This window comes from Alligator sinensis, unplaced genomic scaffold (assembly GCF_000455745.1).
Source record: "Alligator sinensis unplaced genomic scaffold, ASM45574v1 scaffold404_1, whole genome shotgun sequence".
In the NCBI taxonomy this organism is placed as follows: domain Eukaryota; kingdom Metazoa; phylum Chordata; order Crocodylia; family Alligatoridae; genus Alligator; species Alligator sinensis.
Genome location: NW_005841839.1, coordinates 3,943,213 through 3,964,226, shown reverse-complemented (window position 1 = coordinate 3,964,226; position 21,014 = coordinate 3,943,213). Strand labels below are relative to the sequence as shown.

Sequence of the window (21,014 nt, the reverse complement as noted above, 5' to 3'; positions counted from 1 at the left end):
CCTGCCCTGGTGACCCTCAAAGATCACAGCCATGGGAGATGCTGGGGGTTTCCAGGTACACACAAAATGACCTCTTCACCATGGTGTCTGCCTTGGTTAATTTATCCCTCAGTCTAATGGGTGAATTGTTGTGATAAATGCAGCATTAGGAGAAGCATCATTTCTATATACTCACAGGCCATTGCCCTGTCCTGATCCCCTGTTGTTCCTCTTCTGCCCAGTGCTTCAGGAGTGTGCGTGTCACTGGCCCTGGATCACTCCCCTCAGCCATCTTCCCCTGCCACCCACTCCCACAGCTAGGAGGGGCTCATGGCAGCAGTGGGAGATGTAGAGGGGACAAATAAACAGCAGAGGAGCCGCAGCAGCTTCTTTTGCTTTATTTCTCAAAAGGCCTTTGTTGTAACAAAGAAAGCCAAGGCCTGAGCCAGCCGCTGCCTCGCCCCGTCCAAACACAAGTGGCCTCCAAGTGAGCAGTAAGTGGCAAGGGCAATCAGTGAGGAACTGGCTCATGAGGAACGATTCACATTGCCTGAAGCAGACACCAGGGGATGTTAGCATTTTCCAGGGCAAGCCTGCTCCCCCTAGGCCCCGGCTGTGTTGCTGGAGATGGTGGGGCCCACGGGCCTTATGACAGGCAGGGGTGGCGGAGACAAGTCCCATGCTCACACCTGGAGCAGGGGCCTGGCCTCTGAGCAGGGAAAATCCTTTGTGGTCTCTCTTCACAAGTGTCTGTTGGGAGGGAGCTTCCAGGAGCTGGGGCTGGGCCCTGAGGGCTCTCCAACTCAGCGACCAGCTGCCTCCTGGGATGGGGACCCGGGGCAGGAGAGAAATAAAGAGACTCCTGAGGATGCAGGAGGCTAGAGAGGAGACAGGCTGGGTGGGGCAGGGGAAGGGGTGGGGAATGCTACATCATGTGGTACATTCATGCAAGATACATTCAACCCCACAGACATCTGGCCCCTCCTGGCTCACGCTTGGTTTGGTCATCAGCAAATCCCTGCTTCCAGGTATGGGGCCACAGAGCAAAGCCCAGGAGCTGGTGCTCCAAGCAGGGAGGCAGGGAGGGAGGGAAGAGGGGCTCTGCAGAGACAACCATCAGCCTCAGGTGCCTGCTGCAAAGGGCTAAGCACCAGAGCACTGTCCCCTCGCTCCAGCACTTGCCCCTATCCTTCCTGCACAGTACTAGAACTAACCTCCCTATGCAGCCCCTGCCATCACCAGCTACTGCACAGCTCCACAGTGGGCATATCAGAAAGGCCTTGGGACCTGGACACATGCGTGAGATGAACCAAAATGTCCAGGGACAAGAGCCAGAGCAGCCTGGCTGCAGGAGGAAAACACAAGCTCACATATACCCAAGGCTGATACCAACAGCCTCACACAGGCTTTCCACAGCCCAAGAGGTGGGCACAAAGGGGAAACCCTTGAGGGGTGAGAATTGAAGACACAATGCAGAGAAGTCCGGACTGGATTGACGCATCTGCTCCGGGCGAGGCAGAGACCGAGCCCCTCACAAGGGTCTGAGCCCCAGAGAACAAGGCTCAGGCTACAAGGAACCTAGGGACAGGTTCTAGCCCATTCTGTACAAAGCTTGGGCAAGGGGCATACAATTCAGTGGACGTGAGAAGGGGCTTTAAAATTTGTTTGGCGAGGGAAAATACCCTTCAGAAGAGATGGGCTGAGGACACTAGGCTCAACCTGTATAGAGCTGGGCTCTGACTTAGACCAAAGCAAGATGCTCGGCCTCAGTGCAAATGTGATGGTGCAAAATCTTGCCGCATGGCTTTTCTGGGGAGATTTTGACTACATCCAAACTAGAACAGGAAACAGATCCTTTCCAGTGTGGAACTGACTCAGAGCCCGTGGGTGTGGGTGGACGCCTTATTCCCAAGCCAAGTCCTTCCCTTTTGAAGGGGTTCAGAATCCAGCTGTGGCCCATCTTAAATACCCAGTCCCTCAGTGTCATTTGTGGGACCATTCCTTTCCATTACAGCAAACAGGTTTTCTGCATGACTCCTTTGGCCCTTTGCACAGTCTGGGTTGAAGAGGAGGCCAAACTAGAATCCAATTAAAAACTACCCCACACCTTCTCCCCAGACCTAAACACAACCTTGTCTAAAGTCCACAATCAATAAATAAATCTTCTCCCATGTTCACAAGGCTTCTGGCCATCCTGGCTCCATTCAGAGGCAAAGGTGATAAAATAGTCAGAGCCTGTTCCTATTAGACTTCCAGACCCATTTTGCAGACCCTAGGGGTTCTGACAAGTTAGGAGAAGCAGCCAACCCTGTGGGGGCTCCTCCAGACCCAGCCTCTTCCTGTCATGACCTAATGCTTCATAGGGATCACTGAATCCCAACCAGCCTCCAAGCTACTCTTCCAGTGGCTCATATCACACAGCAGAGGCATGATCCACCATGTATGGTGTTGGTGACCCTCAACCCCCAGTGGAAAGTACAGAGCAGGGTGTTGAAGCAGATAACCCCTGAGGTCCCTCCCAAGCCCCAAGTTCCATGAGGACAGCATTCTGGATGTCATGGAGTACAGCAGGTTCACCTGGGCTTGGCCCATCCAGATTAGCTGGCAGAGCTGCCTCCCATGTAGACCTTTGGTTGATCCATCAGCAGCATGTAGTTTCCTGGAGGAGAGGCTGGCTGTTCCATTTCTGCTTGTCCAGGACACAAACTGTAGCAAAGACTGTTAAAAAATACTTGAACAAAGGGACCTGTGCTGAGGCCCAAGCAGAGGGCAGTGGGTTGGGGGATTCCTGTTTAGGAATCAGTGCAATTCAACGTGTGCTTGTATCTGAGGCTCAAACCCAGTGTGAAGGCTCAGCTGGTTTGTGCTGGATGCACTTGGAGCTGGAGTCTGCACATGTTCAGTACCCATGGTTGACATACCCCGCAGGCTCAGCTATGATGGGACCCACTCCTCAGGGACCTGAGCGAGTGTGAGGCAGTTTGGAGGCTAAGTCCAGGTGCCTGGAGGGCAATGGGAATAGCTGGTGACGAAGCAGGTCCAGCCATGGGTCCAGATAGTTGCCAGAAATCTTTGCTGGAGCAGTGGTGTGGGGATGGCCCTTGTCCTGAAGGCACCAGTGGGGAGAAGGCTGCTTGGCAGAAGGCTAGGTGGGTTGGGATGAACAGATCTTTACCCCTTCTTGCTGTAGGACTCTGGAGGGGACTGGTGAAAGTAAAGGGCCTTGGCAAGACCAAGAACACAACTCTGGACACAGGAAAGGCTCAACTGGGAAGGACAGAGGCAAGACATGGCGAGCAGTACTTTTTGGGCTTGTCTATAGGGACAATGGCTAGGCCTGTCCCACTATGACAAGCATTAATCCAGAGCTGCAACTCAGTGATGGTGTCTTGTCACCAGTGGCTTCATACCAAGTGGGCTTCTCATTCACACCCAGAATGCCATGCTCCACTCTGCAGGGAAAGGTTTCCCACAGCCTAAGCATGACTAAAGTCAGCCCCGCCAGTCCTACGATCCCTTGCTTAGAAGGGGATCAACTGACTGCGTTGCAGCCTTTTCCACACTACAACACTGCTAGTGCTGGACAAGCCAGTGCTAGTGACAGGTGGAAAAGGTCTCCAGAGTAGAGATGGTTGAGATGCTGGCTCTTCACCAGTGGCCTGGAGCATGACATCAGGAACAGGAGAAGCAGTCCTGACAACTCAGCTCTGCCCTCCTGTCAAAGCTGGAGGGACACGGGTGACATTGGCACAGCTGCAGAGTTACAGTCTGGATGCTGGTGGGCTCAGGGTTGCTGTGGTACTGTGAAGCTCGGAGGTACAGTCAGCAATCCTCAGGAGGTGGCAAGGACATAGGTTAAACATCCTGGTGGGTCTCACTGCCAGTGGGAATGGGGAGCAGTCAATGCCTGCCAGTTTTTATCAACAGTCTGCAAGGTGCTTCCAAGTTCCTTCAGGGAAGGGCTGGGCTGGCACTGGCTGCCACCTGGCTCTAGCAAAAGCAGCTCTGAGGGATGTTACCTGCCAGGACAGAGCTGTCTGCAGATGGGTCAAGGAATGGCTCTAACATGCCAAAGCCCATGCTCCTCTCTGAACCAAAGGCAGGGAAAGCAGGGCATGTGCTGGAATGATGAGAAGAGAGTGGGGCTGGGTAGCAGGTTGAGGGGAGCCCAAGGCCCATGTGATGGCAGGGAAATCTGGGACCTCACGAAGGGGCTTCTCCCATCTGGCTCAGGATAGGATCTGCTGTCTTTTTTATTGGGGACAAGGGACAGGAATGATGTTGGGGGAGCGGTAGACTTTACATTTCTCAAGGCAGGCAAAGTGGGTAGGGTGCCCTGATTTGAGGGGTGGGGAATGAGGGCCAAGCATCTGTCCACCAAGCATGTCTGTAGGGTGGCCATTACTCAGCATTGGCGCGCTCCCGCAGGGCTGGCAGCGTCAGTGTTTCCGGAGCAGATTTCTTCCGGGGCCTGTCCTTGGGAGCGCTGAGGAAGTCTGGGGGATCATCACTCAGTGGTGTGGAAGGGGCACTGGCTGGGGCGCTGTGAGTGACCGGAGCTTGCCCCACCTCACTTATGGAAATGGAGGGTGTGACCACACCAATGATCTCGTTGGTGGCTTCCTGGGTTTCCCTCTCATACTTGCGCACCTCCTCCATTGTCATTCCTGGCAAAGGAAAACAGAAGCAGAGTTCACAGGCTGGCTTGGGAGGACCCACCTGTCTGCTTCTGCTTGGATGTGTTAAACAGAGGAACACGGGGGTGAGGCTGCTCTGGGAGTGGCTCTCACACACACTGGAGAGACATCCTGAGCACAGCCACAAGGGAGGTTTGGGGGCTTGGAGTGCGTGAGACAAAGCAGGCAAGTGAAGGGTGAGCAACCCTCCCCAAGTGTGTCAGCAATGTGGGGTGGCCAGGCCCTTTGTGCTCATGTGCTGGGCACAAGCCAGCTTCTACATCTACTACCTGAGCCATGAGGGGTGGCCTCCTCCCTATAGTCCTCACCTTGCTACTAGCTTACCTATCCCAGAAGGCACTGTCCATGGAGGAGGATGCTGCTGCTGTGGCTGGAGGCAATTCTCACCAGCATCTCTCACCTAATTCATGAAGATGTTTACACAGTGCCCCTTACTGCTGTCTCTAAAGCAGCCTGCAGGTCCAGGGGGTGGAAATCTGCAGTCCTATCAGGCTAAAGGCCTAAGCCACAGATGAGATGTTGAGCTTGAAACCACAGCCTGAGGAGACTTACTCACTGGAGGGGGATGGAGGATCTTTTTCAGTATCAGAAACAGTAGTTTTCCTTAGGTTTCTAATTTTTCTGTAGTGCGGACCACATAATAGAAGTTGCCTTATTGCTACCTCCCCTCTCACATACAATTCCACAGATCATCTCTGCTCCAACTGGGGATGCAGCAATGTCCCTGTGGCAACTAAAGCTGTTCCTTCCATAGAAAAATAAGGTCAGAGAAGGAATGAGGTATTCTTTGAATACATGATCCAGCAGCTGGGAGTGAGGAAGAGTAATCAGCATCATGTGATGCACAGGCTCTGTACAGAACAGGCGCTGCTGGTGGCTGATGGGCTGCAGGCTGGGCAGAAGCTCCAGCTCACCTCTGTTGGGTTCCTTTCCCCAGAGGGCATTATTCTGTGGAGCTGAGGCTTACTGAAGTACCTATTGAGCTGTCTTTACTGAGGTTCCCATGACCACCTTGGCCAAGAGCAAAGATCCATCAGGAAGAATAGAACAAACCAATTCCTTAGCTTCTACAGCTGTCCTGCTGCCAGGATGTGTGCATCACCCTGGTATCTGAGTGCCTTGCTCCATGTAAACACTGCATGACTGGGCAAAGCTCTACTGCCCCGGGAGAGTCTGTCCTAGTTTTATGTAGGTTTTTCTCCCTTGTTGTAACTTGGTTAGCTATTGTGTCATCTTCTTCACAACAGGCCTGAGAAGACTGAACTGCTTCAGAAGACCCAGGAAATATGCTTTAGCTGTTGTGTGGAGTCAAAGATGACTTTAAAGGCCAAGTTTCCCCATGGGAATAAATTTTCCAAGGGACTTGTAACAGCTCTTATCTCTAATAGGCTGAACAGGGCAGCAGAGGCCACCAAGCCAGAGCTTTCAGATCTGGTTCTGAGCTGTGTGTGGGTTGATTTAATTTACTGTCCTCGTATCTTCCAGGCTGCCCAGTGTCAGGGCTGTGGCTGAGATCAGCATGAGAAGGAAGGGGACTTCCCCAAGCTTTGATGCTGAGGTTCTACAGGGAACTCACCCTTCAGTGACTTACTTCTACACATACCTGGGTGTGAAGCTCTAAGGGATGATGCAGTGCATGAAGCAGAGGGCAATAGGATTGGGTCAACAGCAGAGAAACCACCTCAAGGAGGCTGTTGAACACAGCAGTAGGCAGATGGCCTTGATTTCTGCCTCTTAGAGAGGCCAGGTCAAGAAAGAAGCATGGGGCCTGCCTATGTGCTATCTGCCTGCTGCCAGCTCCCTGAGGTCATCAGTACCCAGGCTTCCACTGTGGGCTGTTGAACTCCCTTGCAAAGGTTGTATACTGGAACGGCAAGGATACTGCAGGGCAGGAATGAGGTGTAGCACTGGGGAGGGATCAGGAGTGGAATGCAGGGGGTGCAGGCAGGAGGGAGGTGCATTGGCAAAGCTATGTGCAGGGAGATGGTGGGAGCAGAGGGAGGTGCACTGGCAGAGCCATGGGGCCCAGGCTGCTGAAGCAGGCAGAGTGCACAGAAGGCTTAAGGTACATCTGCACATCTGCCCTGGGGAAGCAGACCTGGCATCTGCTCTGTCCATACAGCTGTTGAACTCCTGCAAGTTCTGGCTCAATACCACCCCCCAGTGCAAGCCATTCTGATGGGAGCTGCTCCAGGTGAAATATGTGGTCCGTTTGCCATGGGATCGCTGAGAGCTCCCCGGATCTCCCCTACTCATGTGTAAATGTTTCTGGCTGCATGGCCTCTATCCTGTTTTAACAAGCAGCTGCACTGTGGTCTCACAGCTATGGACCAGGTTCATCCATCCCCAGCACAATCACCTCTTGTTGTGGGGGATGATGAGCTCCCTGCAGAGTCAAGGAGAAGCCCTCACATGAGAACACTATAGCAGTGCTACCAAAGAGGAGGCAGATACTCTGATGTCCCACCACAACCCCCACTGCAGAAAAGCCTGACCACTGCCCTGCATCAGAGAGGATGAGCGTCACCCTCTGGTTCAGCTCCTTTGCCCACAGTCCAGTGCATGCTCCAGTTCTGATCCAGACCACGCATGCTCCCTGGGCTGAGGCCACCCCCACCAGCCAGACCCCAGTGTAAAGAATGGCTGCCCCAGAGTGCACTCTGTGACCGGGGAGGGGCAGGGGTGAACTATGAGGTTGCATGGAAAAAGAGAAAACCAAATGGAAGGTACATACAAAGGGAGGTCCTGGGCGAGCTGGGCAGGCAGGAAGCTAAGGGTCCTGGCTTCCGAACTTTTGATTTGTGGCCACTTGCATCTGAGTCTCGAAGACACGGACCTCTTCCAGGGACATGTCTGTAACATGCAGAGAGCCTCTCACTGCTCGGCCAGCAGGGCAACACTAGGTGAATGCCCCACACATCCAGTCCAGGGCACAGCAACAGGGAAACAAGTGCTACACCAACACCAGGGGCCACCAGCCACAGCCAGAAGCACATCCATCCACCTGCCACCTGGCTTTCCATCCATTTACCCATCACTTGGGTGTCCCTTCTGGATGCTTACCCTCCCCACTTCACGCCCTACTGGGGAATACCCTCTGCAAGATGCACACTCTCCCATGCAATGGGCATGACCGCACACACAAAACACATTCATGCTGACACCTGCTGTCAAGTGCTCTCTACTTGCGTTTGGTACAGACAGGCTTACAAAGCTCTGCTTGAAACAGTGAGGTGTCCTGAGAGACAGGAAGGTCTTCAAGCCATGGCACAGGGACCCCACAGGGAGCTGTGTCACCTTCCCAGCCTGCATAGTCAGCCAGCTGCAGGGTTCCTCACAACTGGCTTCTCCCGAGTCATGGCTGTCAGTGCCTCATATAGGTCCATCATCCAGAAGCAACACAGGCCATATCTCTCACACACACACACACACCCACACACACCAGCAGTCTCCCACCGCTTACTGCAAGCTCAGGCATTTGCAGTTGTGGGCTCTTGAAAGCACAGGCAGAAACATCCCCAAGAACAAGCATTCATGGACAGACCACAAGGTTTGCACAGACTTCAATGGGGCTCCTCTTTCAACAGGCATATGGCTCTCCCCTTTCAGGGCCCGTGCATCCTGAGAGGCTGCCCCTGAGCTCCCAAAGAGCAGCCAACCCTAGCAATCAGCAGGAGATGTTGTTGTCTCTTGAATTCCCTATCCAGCAACCTGGCTGACCTAGAGGTGCCAGACCCAAGACACTGGGAAGCCCTTTGAGTCAAAGGGCTGACAGGTCTGGGAGGAGCAGGAGGCCAGGCACAGACCAAGAGATGGATGGATGCTTCTCTACTGAGCCAGCCTGCCTCACAGGATGCTGAGGGCTGCGGATGGGGGCTGTGTTGTTAGTAGCGTTACAGGGAAGTGAGACTGTTAAGCACTACCCCAGAAGGCTGATGGGGAAAGAAGGTACCAGCAAACTTTCCAGCTATCATCTGCTCAACCCTGACATCTCTGTTGGGTAGAGACCATTGGCCACTAAGTAGAGCCTGTGAAGGAAAGCTCTTTGTGGTCCATTGGTAATTCTAGCAACCTCAAGATGCTTGGCCTGTGCCGCTCATGGGGTGCCCAGTGGTAGGAGGGTCATGTCAATCCAAGCAGGCGATGCCATAAAGAATGGTGCCCCCAGTTAGTCCAATCTCAGTCATTCCCAGCGGAGCTGCCGTAGAGGAGGGTGGAAGAGCTCTGGCAGCAGAGGAAGCCTGCAGTCACATCAGCTGGCGCTGGGAGCACGCATCCCAGGGTTTCCTCTGAGGTTCTGCAGGGGATGAACGCAGCTGTGAGCTGCTTGTTGGCTCAGCCACAGCCTCACCTAGTGGGGGAGGAGCTGTGTGGGAGCACAGCAACAGCTACTCCAGGCCTAGCTTCTCCTTTGTAGTAGCAGTAGCTGCTTCCTTTGGTTTCCCCACTGATGAAGCTGATCCCCTGGTTGTCAGTATGCTTCATGGTCTGCTCCTGGGCTCAGATGCACGAAACCCTTTGCCAAGTGGGTTCTGCTCTGCCCTCTTCTCCAAGAGATTCCCTCACTCCATCCCTGCCCCCTTCCCCTGGGCAACACTGAGCACATGGTCTGCTGAGGATCCTCTCATGCAGCCAGCCCTGGCTACCAGCTGATGTGCAGGTAAGGGCAAAGGCTGCTTCAGGTTCCGCCCAGAGTCCTGGAGAGCAGTTGCTGGCCTGGGGCTGCCATGATGGTTTGGGCAGCAACACCCTCACAGGGAAAATGTCAAGTACAGTTGTGAATCCTGGGAGGAGCTGGGTGCTAGCTGGGCTGGCTGGACGCAAAGGCTGATGGACATGGGCTGTGTGGTTTCCCTGTACACCCATCTCCAGGAGATGGGATTTTCAGGAGCTGGGCCTTCCTGATGGCCCAGCAAGCTAGTGCTTCACTTCATGTCAGTGCTGCTGCTATGGGCCAGCAGGGGGCAGCAGTGCCCAACGCACAGCTGGCCTGGAGACCTGGTCCACAGCCCTGGCCCCACACAGACTAGATGGGAGGGGAGGAGCTGTCAGCACTTCTTGTCCTCTGTTTGACAGACACTTCCTCTCTCTGCTTCCCCAGGCTCAGTCATGCCTCTCAGAATGTGAGCTTGAATTGCCTCCTGGTGCCAGCATTTCTGGATGATGCCAATGACATGTGGGGCAAGAATCCTTCCAGCCACCACCATGATCTGAATCCATCTGCACCAGTTGAAGAGGAGCCATGTGCTCCATCTCTAATGTCAGTACAGCCCAGCTTCATGGTCCTTGCTGGGCAGCAGAGCAAGGCTGCAGAGCCACTTGGCTGTGAGCTGATGCCATTCTCACCCTGGCCCTGTCTCCTGCCCCGTGCCCCTGAACCAGACTCCAAGGCCAGTACCCCAGCAAAGACAGTGATTGCAGGGCAGCCCTGCACTGTGCAGAGCGCCCAGCCCACCCACGTGTCTAGGTCCCCAGGATATGCAGCAAAGGGTCAGTGGCAGTGAGAGAGGCCATGTGCAAGCAGAGCCAAGCAGGAACTGGAGGGTGCTTGTGGACAGATGGGGGTGGAAGTGCTGGGGTGTGCAGCAGCAGGAGGCAAAGCCAGAACAGCAGTGAGCAGGGGTGGGGGTGTGGGGGGTAGGGTTAGTGGGGTTAGCAGCAGGAGATGGAGCTCTGCCTGCAGATGATCTTGTCTAAGCATTTCAGCTTGCAGCTATTTCTTGCAGAGAAGGTGGAATGCATCCTTAAAGGGCCAGCACACTCCTGCAGAGGCAGGAGGGGGGCTGCTTGGTGTCTGTGCTGTCTTCTTGCAGGAAGTCCATTAATTCCTTCCCAACACCCACTGTGTGTGCAGGGGCCAAATTCAACCCTAGTGTAAGTGGGCTAGCAAAGTCAACAGGAATTATCCTTCCTAGGCCAAATTCAGCCCTGGAGTGAATGCCAGCCTTCGATGGGGAACCTGATCCCTGGTTGGGCTGGACATATTCACAATGCCTTGAGCCTAGGAGGCAGCAGCCCTACTGGAGCCCTTATGCACTGCCTGACTCCCAGGGTGCATGAGGAGTGCCAGGGCCCCTGGCATGGGCAGTTCTGTTCCACATTGAAGAATGGTCACCCTGGCACTCTGCCCTTACTAGACAGCACCAATCCCAGAGCAAAAGGCAGTGCAGTGTGGGCATGGGATACCCTCCTGCTCCTCCAGCCTGGGGGGGAAGTGTGTCTGTTTGGTGAAGGGAAGGGGGTGACTCTTTAACCCCTGGAGCCCATGTGCCAGACTGTCCCTATAACTGGGAAAGAGAGGGTCCATTGAAGTACATCCAGGTGTTGTAACCAGCACAGACCCACAGCAAGGACCTGGGAACGGGGAAGCAGGGGCATGTTCCCTAGTAGAGCCTGGGGGGAGGAGGGGCATCTCTCACCACCCTGGTGCTTAGCTTTGTTGCCCCCCCACAAGAGGAGCAGTACTGCAGGCCACTTACCGCACCACTCGTCTACCCAGGCGAATGCCTGTCGGTGTCCTATCAACAGGATGTCCCGGATCACCTGCAAGCCGCAGCACAGTTAGAGCCCTGGCATGCAGCAGAGTGCTCTCCCCTCCGCTCCCTTTGGCTCTACATGCACCCTCTAGGTAGAATGGGAAGTTATGGAGCTGATTGAGGCCCTCCCAAGAGATGGCATCTGCATGCCATATCCTAGTGCTCAGCATATGCCTTTTCTCAGAGCGCAGGGCTGGAGAGGCATCTGTGGGGTGGGAACACTGAGTTAGACCTACCCTCAATGAAGAACATGGCACAGGCCCAGGCCACATACTTTTCTTCAGTTCCCACTTACCAGGAGCCAGCAGGGCTTTCCACCTCTCCGGAAGGTCCCCACCTAGGCCTGGTGGGAGTCTTTACAGGCAGCCCTGCCCGCCACCCCAGCTCCCAGGGAAATGGAGAGGTGCTCTACTCCAAAGCGTCCTGGATTTTCATAGATTTGATAGACATTAGGGCTGCAAGGGACCTTGAAGATCATCAAGTCCAGCCCCCTGCCCCAGGGGCAGGAAGTCAGCTAGGGTCAAAAGATCCCAACAAGATAGACATCCAATCGTTTCTTGAATGAGTCCAGAGTAGGTGCCTGCACCACTTCTGGAGGGAGTCTATTCCAGGCCTTGGGGGCTCAGACAGTAAAGAAGTTTTTCCTTATGTCCAGCCTAAAATGGTCATGGAGGAGTTTATGACCGTTAGTCCTTGTTATCCCTTGGGGCGCTCTGGTGAACAGATGCTCCCCCAGATCCTGATGCACCCCCCTTACGTACTTATAGGCAGCCACCAGGGCACCCCAGCCTGCACTTTTCCAGGCTGAAGAGTCCCGTGGCTCTCGGCCTTTCATCATAAGACCTATTCTCTTGCCCTCTGATCATGCGCATGGCTCTCCTCTGGACTCTCTCAAGCTTCTCAGCATCCATCTTGAATTGTGGAGCCCAGAATTGGATGCAGTACTCCAGCTGCGGCCTCACCAAGGCTGAGTACAGCAGGAGGATGACATCCTGAGATCTTCCTGAGAAGCATCTATGGATGCAAGCCATAGTTTTGTTTGCTTTACCAGCTGTGACATCGCATTGGTGGCTCATGTTCATCTTGTGGTCAATCATGACCCCCAAGTCTCTTTCAGCCATGGTGCTAGCAAGCGTAGCGCTGCCAAGCCTATGAGCATGCTGCAGGTTTTTTTTCCACAAGGTGGAGTACCAAGGTGGATGAAGAGATTCTACACCGTCCCCAAGCACAGGGCTTAGAAGGGGCTTTCAATAGGCCAAACTACACAGCCTGGAGGAGTCTGTAAAGCTTGACTGGGCCTGGGTGACTAACTGGGTTATTTATACAGGGCTTTCTAGCTTAGAACACTTCAGAAAGTGGTTTACAGGCTCTACTGAATACGTGTCACTTTGCACTGCTGAAATGCAGCCACAGCAAGGGTGGAACAGGGCAGCTATTTAGCGCACAGACATTACTGTAACCACATGAACTGCACAGGGTTTTTTAAAGGCAGGGGAAGCATCATTGGCCTGAGCTAGAATTTGGCCCAGACAATGGATCAAATGCCAGCATCCAATGCCAGGTGCGTACCTGTGACTGGGGGCTCTGTTGTATGTCCCACTATCGCTCTTCGTATTCAATAAGAAATTAAAACCAAAATGCATCCAGCATGAAATGCTGTTGCCATGTACTTTCCTGTTATGCCATAAAGAAGCAGTGGGCATGCACGACTTTGCAGCTGTAGCATCATGCCATGGATAACTGCAAGAGCAGGACAGTGCTCCCATCCCCCTGCTCCAGAAGGAGCTAAAGGAGGATCTCCATGCAGCAGTAGCAGTATGGGGGCTATGACTTGCGATGGGACAGCTCTGATCGCCTACAGTAGATGGCAGTGGCATGCATGTCACTTGAGGTGCCGGCAGACGTAACACTTGAACCATTCCAAGAATGTCACCAATTGGAAACTGGCTCACATTTGTCCTTGGTTAAAGCCAAGGACAAATGTCCAGTCACATGTCCAGTCCTAACAGTTCTAAGCAGAGTGGTCACTTCTGAAGTACTGCAGTGCTGTGGACCCACCATCTGGGAGTAGTAGTGAGTACCCGGTCCAGCTGAAGTTTTCTGCTCTCTCTTCTCACTGGGCGCATCTACACAAGACGCTACATTGCCATAGCAATCAGCTATGGTGACGTAACTCGTCGCTACAGTGCTGTCATGTTGATGGGCACTAACCATGCTGCTGCTGCTACTGCACAGTAGCAATGAGCTACTGTGCAGTAGGGTCATAAACAACTGATGTGCTGCCAGATCTGTGTAGTACCAACTGTACGGTGGGGCACACGTGTAGACATGCCCACTGAGTTTAAAACCCATTCCTGCACTTTACCGAGCTCTGTGTACAATGGGGCTCTGACTAGGAGTGCCTAGGTGTGCCAGTAGGATTGGTATGGGGGCTGCCTGGACTCCTGCCTGGGAGCTCCAGGGGCTGTGTAAGGACTCCCCTGCCACCAATGGAAGAAAACTGACCAGCTCTTTAAAAGCAGCAGAGAGCTGCCCTGAGCCTCCAGTCAGGGGACCTGCAGTCAAGTGCAAGTAACACAGGACATGGCAGTAGAGTTCTGGCTGTGTACCAAAGTTGCCAGTTACCTTGAGAAGATTGGGGTGGCAGGGAGGGGTGTGAGCAGTGGGGCGGTGTGGGATGCCTGGAGGACTGGCCAGACATTAGTCATGAAAAGCCTGGTGTCTGCAGATAACACTGAACTGGTTCATGGAAAACTGCTTCAAAACAGTACTTGTTAATCCAAGTAGGTTTTTGAGATGGTTCAGGAGGTTTAAAATGTTCTGAACTGGCTCATATGTCTGGCCAATTGCAGTACAAACCTCATTTAAACCATCCAACCATAGAAAAGTAGGGTTGGAAAGGACCTCAGGAGGTCATCTAGTTCAACCCTCTGCTCAAACAGGACCATCCCCAACTAGATAATCCCAGCCAGGGCTTCTTCAAACAGGGCCTTAAAAACTTCCAAGGATGGAGATTCCACCACCTCACTGGGTAAACTGTTCCAGTGTTTTACTACCCTCCAACTGAGAAAGTTTTTCCTAATATCCAACCTAAACCTCCCTTGCTGCAAAACTTGACCATTGCTCCTTGTTCCATCGTCTGTCACCACTGAGAAGTCTAGCTCCAGTCCAAGTGTTATATCTGTCTGCGCTCTCTCACACACACTCTCTCTCTAACCAACTCATGACAATAGAGTAACAAACCACTTCATTTCAGTAGCCACAGTCAGCAAGACGCATTGGAAGTGACTGCCTGCTCGGGTCTCTGGTCCTGACTAAGGGCTGGCATGTTCCCAGCTAGCTGTAGGGCTCTGGGGTGTTTCCTGCAGCTTGTAAATGGGCATGTGGGCTTCCCCCACATGTTGAGTCCCTGGCTGTCATGGGGGCAGCTCCTTCCTAGAAGCATGTATTATGGTTACCAGGGGAACCAGGAGGTTTCCTCTCCTTGGAGGGGCAGAGGTGCCCCCTCACCTTGTGAACAAATTGCTCCACTCGTGTCTGCAGCCCCCACACCTCAAACTTGACGGTGACCAATTTGTAGGAGCACATGACAGGCTTGGTGTGCTCCCGCCAGCCTTCTCGCAAGGGCCCGCGGCCTGTCTTCACCGAACTGAAGTATCGTGGGTCCTACATGGAGAAAGAGAAAGGAGCAGGCAGGTCAGTGTGCCAAGGACAAGGAAAGAGGACCAGCTATGCCCTTGACCAAGCCCCAATCCAGACTTCACCTCCCACTGCTAACAGCTGTGCCAGGAATGGCACAGCACACTGATATGAGACAAACCTGGCAGTGGGGTGGGTGGATTTGGGTGCATGAGCGGGTGGGAGGAAGACAGGCCAAGAGTGTGCAGGCAGGTGTGGGGCTGGGTGGCTGTGACTAGGCAGATGGGCAGGGGCAGGCGCACAGACATGTATGGGCACTGGCAGACAGTTGGTGTCAGGTTGGCCGTCTTGGGTGGGCACAGGCAGATGGGTGGGTGCCAGGGACAGGGTCAACGGGATTGTGTTCTCTCCTGTCAGCAACATTACCTCCAGGGACCGGTAGTAGCGCTCGGGAATCTCATCGAAGGCAATATCCAGGAATGAAACTTCATGGTCTCCCAGGATTTTATCGCTGTGGAAGATCTGCAGAGGGAAGGGCCCAATGAGACCCACAGCCAGTCACCAACATCCTCCCCAGGCCAGCCAATGCCAGTGGGGAAATGGCTTTGTATGCCCGGCCAAGGGCCTCCCTGCACTGGGACAGCAGCATCTGTAAACTGCAACAAGTCCATGAAAAGATCCATTTACTGCTGCTGCCACCCGAGCAAGGAACCTGGGCTGAGTGCATACAGGCATCCCCTCTGGCATCGGATGGGGGTCAGTGGACTGTGGCCTAGGTTGCTTGCCTGGGCAAGGGGGTTGCAGGCTCAGGAGATATCGTGCCCCTCCCAGCTAGCCTGGACCAACTCCCACCTGATGGCAAGGGGCCATAGCTCCCCTCAGGTCACTGGTGGCAGGGATGGTGCCTATGCAACAGGGAAAGAACAGGAGGCTAATCTCTCTCCACAGCACCACCCTCAGCAGGACGGGCAGAGGCAGCAGGTGGGGATGGGGGAGGGAGTGGCCTGTGCCAAGGGAATGCAAGCAAGAGGCAAGGAGCGGGTGGGGGGGACTTACGTTCTCGCTGTCTCCGCAGTTATCCTCATACTTGGTCTCTATGTAAATGGAGAACTTAGGCAGGAAAGAGCACTGCAGAAAGAGCACAGGCCGTCAGCTCTGGCCCAGTCTGGCTGCCCCACTAAAGACCAAGGACTTGGTGGGCCTGGAGCAGCATCCAGTCCTGACTGGCTCCCCAGCCCCAGACACTGAAGTATCTCATTGATCAGGTCCAGACTTAGCAGTTTCCCCCACTACCCAGCCCTGTCAGCCTGTCTCTGCCCTGGAGGATGCTGACAAGCAAGGAGTCCACAGGCACACGTGGGAAGGGGAACCACAGCACAAAGTAATCCCTTATGCCTCCCTTTTCCTTGGGGGCCCCACCTGAGGGTAAAAGCTTCCACACAGCATTTGGTGTGGAAGGAGTCAGCCGTGCTCTTCATGATGGAGAGGACCCATGGGGGCCTGTGTTCAGGACTGGGTGGGTGGTGTGGCAAGGAGGGCTGTGGGCAGTTAATTATTCTCACTGAAGAAGGGATAAGCTGTTAGCAGGGGCTGAGCCCAGCTGTGAGCAGGGGCCACAAGCCTCTGAGCCTCTTCAGGCATCACAGCACCAGGGGCAGCAGTGCCTGTCATCACCTTCCCCTTTATGCCCCTCTGCAGCCCATGCCTAGGGCTGTGGCAGGGCCAGAATGGGGTTCCATTGCCAGTCTTGCCCAGTCTGGTTCCAGCTGTGGAGCAGGCTGGGAGGGTGATGAATGGAGAGCTGAACAACTGCCCAACGCAGCCAGTCCTTACCGTGTACTCTGAGCCGGCAGCACAGTGAATCCAGGAAGCGCCAGGGTGGGTGAGGGCAGCAGGGAGAAAGGGGGAAAGGACGATGAGTCAGAGGAACCATTATTGCGTCTACACAGCCAAGCGCTCCTGAGTGGCTCCATCCAGCTGGACAATGAGGTGGCTCCATTACCATGGCCAGCCGAGGAGGAGGGACACACGAGCACTGCCAGCCCTGCTGAGACCCCACACATCAATGGGGCCAGGGCCAGCACGAGTTTGGCTGTCAGGGTGAGTTGTGCCAAGGGAGCTGGCTCCTAGCCCGATGCTTAGGACTCCGCAGCATGCAGATGCTGGTGGGATGAGCTGACTGAGGAACAGGCCTTAAGAGAGGAGCTTGGCTCTGCCTGGGCAGGACAGGGCCAACTGAGGTGTGGAGCTTGGGCAAGTTGCCTGCCAGACACTGAGCCCACTTGTTGGGCTTTGGGCTCTGCCTCAGGGCTGTGGCTCTTTTGGGCCCTTGGGGGCCTTTTGCTGTGCCTTGTGCCCTCCTCCCAGGTCCTGTGCTGGGGGAGTCTGTGTGGGTGGCAGTGAAGTGCAGCTTGTCATGTGCCAGGGCCCAGTTCACACATGGGGTGGGGGTCACCAGAAAAGTTAGACTGACCAGGCAGTGTTGGTGACACCCCCGGAGTGCCTGCTTCCTGGGGACAGGGCCCACAAAGAGAATCACTTTGTCTTCATGCCCATCAGGGTGAGATCCCTGCGACTGCTCCTGTCTTCCCCTCTGCTGGCATCTTACTCCCTCCCTGGAACAACCTGATGGAGAGGCAGGGCTACAGGAGATCTGGGCTCCAAGCAGTGCCTGGTTAGGGAAGGGGAGAAGACTGGTGCTCCCAGCCCAGCACAAGGTTCAGAGGCCGCATGGGAGTGCAGCTGGAGCTGGGCAGGAGGAGGGCGCCTTACCTGTGATGGTGTAGGGATAGTAGTTCCAGGCCTTCTCCGTGATGTAGAATATGCGGGGAGTCACGGCGCGGGCCCAGCTGGGCAGTTTGCTGGGGAGGCGCAGAACAAGGGGCTCCAGTCACCACCCACTGCATTTCTGTCTTGTGTACCTCAACACTGACCAGTCACCCTTAGGACCAACTTCTCCACAGCGCAGGTACGAAGCAGATGGACCCCTCCCTCAGCCCTGAGTGGGAGTGGCTGCTTCTGGCAGGAGGGAGAAGAGTGCCCTCCAGGGCCAAAGCCAAGCTTGAGACACAGTGCTACCATCCCTGCATCAGGGCCTGGGCATCAGCTCCCTAGCCCTGCAGTCCCCAAATTGCCAGCGTCCTTCCAGCTGCCTGCATGCCCAGGATATACTTGTACCCCCAGCATCACTCCCTGAGTGCCACACCCTCCCTGGTCCTCCACTGCTGTGCTCTCCCAACCAGTCTCCATCTCCATGCCCCACAAGGCACCCAGACCTACCCCTTCCCCTTGCTCACCCCCCACTTGCAGCCCTCACACTCTAGCAACCCTAAGAGCTGATCCTGCTCCCACAGCAGCCATGGGAAGCTGTGCTCTTGGTTAAGAAAAGCAAGTTAAGACCCGCAGGCTGGAACAGGTGCTGCTTCTGCTCCCAGCCCCTCAGATCCCCCCGCTGTCATGGTAAGGAGAGGACACTGGCATATGGATGCACTGAAGGGCACAGACCCTCTGCACCAAGGAAGAAGCATCAGTGAAAGCTACCTGCCAGCAGGCAGGCAGCAGCTGGGCTCACTCCACAGGGGCTGGAAATGAGCTGCCAGCTCTTGCTTTCCTCTGGCCGTGACAGCTGTTCCTCACCCAATCGGAGGGGAGCTCGGGGGGAGGGGAGAGACGAGGGGATTTTTGATTAATCTTCAGCCTCTATAAATAGCATCCCCGAGAGGAGAATCGTGAGTGCCTCGGCTAAAAATATCCCGGCTGGCGCTGGCAGTCCCCCTGCTGAGTGCACAGCCCAGTAACGTGCTGCAGTGAGATGGAGCCATGCTGCTAGGGCTGCCTCGCTGATATGCACTGTCCATCACACCTTTCCACCTGCTGGGCACTGGGGATGGGAATACAGAACAGGCCTCAGTTCTCCCCTCTGAGAGCCATGCATGTGAATAAGCAATCATCAAGTAGAGAATGGGACAGCTGGACTGCAGCAGGGGAAAGGGAGGTGCAGGACAGGCAGCAGCCAAGGGATCAAGGGGCAGCAAGGGGACAGGCAGTGAAACAGATGCAAAGGCCACTCCTGCATTAGGTCTGTCCTCAGCAAGGGGCAACCAGTTACTGCACAGCACATGGACAGAGGAACACATACCCCAGTGTAAATGACCTCAGCTTTGCATACAGGAAGGGGTCAGGAATGGACAGACTGGCAGTTCTCCTGGGGTAGGTCACACAGCAGGCAACCTTTAAAGACTTTCCAGTAGGTAGGGGGAGAACAAGTCATAGTCTTTTCACCTTTATTCCTGACTCCCCTGGGATGGATGCAGGCAGGAGCCAGACAAACCTGTGCTGCATGCACCAGTAGTGTTTCACCCCTGATTCTTTCAGGTCTAATTCTCCACTGGACTGAGCAGCTGCTCCAGTTTGAGGCTTAGATTATCTGCCCACTACTCTTTCACTTGATGCAACCCCTGTCTGCCCAGGGCCATGGTGAAGCACTCTGTGGACAGAGCCCCTTTCAGCCCTAGTGATGATGGGGCTGAAGCTTTGAATAGTCCTGGCCTCAGGCTGGCTCGATCTACACCACAAGGAACCTGTCTACATTGCAGCTAGCACTGGGGATGTGAGAGTTCCCTGACTCAGCTGTAAGATTCCCCCTAGAAACAAAAGGGGACAAAACCGTGGGCCCCCTTAGGAGCTGACAGCCACAGAATCATCTCATGGCTCACTGCTGGAGGCCATTCTGAGCATTCAGAACTGAACCCAAGGTCAGAAGGAGCTCCATGCACAGACAGCTGGCAGTAGCAGGCTCTGGCTTGGGGAAGCCAGACGCAATCTCAGTGTATTTTCTTTTTTCTCTGCAGCCTTGGGATGGGCTTTATGTCTCTCCTCCAAAGACTCCTGTCAATGGACGAGGGAGTGAAATGTACTGGACGAGGGAGTGAAATGTACTCTGTCCAAGTTTGCAGATGACACAAAGCTATGGGGAGAAGTCTGAACTCCTCAATGAGTTCTTTGCCTCAGTGTTCCTAAGTGAGGGGCATGACAAGTCTCTCACTGGGGTGGTAGAGAGGCAGCAGCAAGGCGCCAGACTTCCATGCGTAGACCCTGAGATGGTGCAGAGTCACTTGGAAGAACTGGATGCCTTTAAGTCGGCAGGCCCGGATGAGCTCCATCCGAGGGTGCTGAAGGCACTGGCCGACATCATTGCAGAGCCACTGGCGGGAATATTTGAACGCTCGTGGCGCACGGGCCAAGTCCCGGAGGACTGGAAAAGGGCCAATGTGGTCCCCATTTTCAAGAAGGGGAGGAAGGAGGACCCGGGCAACTATAGGCCAGTCAGTCTCACCTCCATCCTTGGCAAAGTCTTTGAAAAAATTATCAAGGCTCACATTTGTGAGAGCCTGGCAGGACAAATTATGCTGAGGGGAAACCAGCACAGGTTCGTGGCAGGCAGATCGTGCCTGACCAATCTAGTCTCTTTTTATGACCAGGTTACGAAACGCCTGGACACAGGAGGAGGGGTGGATGTAGTATACTTAGACTTCAGGAAGGCCTTCGATACGGTATCCCACCCCATACTGGTGAACAAGTTAAGAGGCTGTGACTTGGATGACTACACAGTCCGGTGGATGGCGAATTGGTTGGAGGGTCACACCCAGAGAGTCGTGGTGGACGGGTCGGCTTCGACCTGGAAGGGTGTGGGCAGTGGGGTCCCACAGGGCTCGGTCCTTGGACCGATACTCTTTAATGTCTTCATCAGCGACTTGGACGAGGGAGTGAAATGTACTCTGTCCAAGTTTGCGGATGACACAAAGCTATGGGGAGAAGTGGACACACCGGAGGGCAGGGAACAGCTGCAAGCAGACCTGGACAGGTTGGACAAGTGGGCAGAAAACAACAGAATGCAGTTCAACAAGGAGAAATGCAAAGTGAAATGCAATGCTGCACCTCGGGAGGAAAAATGTCCAGCACACCTACAGCCTAGGGAATGACCTGCTGGGTGGCACGGAAGTGGAAAGGGATCTTGGAGTCCTAGTGGACTCCAAGATGAACATGAGTTGTCAGTGTGATGAAGTCATCAGAAAAGTTAATGGCACTTTATCGTGCATCAGCAGATGCATGACGAATAGGTCCAAGGAGGTGATACTTCCCCTCTATCAGGCACTGGTCAGAC

At 54.5% G+C, this 21,014-nt stretch overlaps 1 protein-coding gene across 3 annotated transcripts in view; it reads right to left on the bottom strand.

Moving 5' to 3' along the window:
* Positions 1-358: 358 nt before the first annotated feature.
* The window catches only part of LOC102368323 (cytoplasmic phosphatidylinositol transfer protein 1-like), a 36,079-nt gene continuing 15,423 nt past the window's right edge, over positions 359-21,014 (bottom strand). Inside the window, exons 3-10 of one of the 3 annotated variants that reach the window (XM_006015559.3) lie at positions 17,624-17,712; positions 16,685-16,692; positions 15,908-15,979; positions 15,278-15,373; positions 14,723-14,878; positions 11,156-11,219; positions 7,411-7,529; positions 4,508-4,646 (exon numbers count right to left, since the gene is read on the bottom strand). In XM_006015559.3, coding sequence (XP_006015621.1) covers positions 7,447-7,529; positions 11,156-11,219; positions 14,723-14,878; positions 15,278-15,373; positions 15,908-15,979; positions 16,685-16,692; positions 17,624-17,712 — 568 coding nt within the window. In that variant the 3' untranslated portion in view covers positions 4,508-4,646; positions 7,411-7,446. Of the gene's footprint in view, positions 4,647-7,410; positions 7,530-11,155; positions 11,220-14,722; positions 14,879-15,277; positions 15,374-15,907; positions 15,980-16,684; positions 16,693-17,623; positions 17,713-21,014 lie in introns of all 3 variants that reach the window. The other 2 variants (XM_006015558.3, XM_025203807.1) reach the window with 2 other exon arrangements.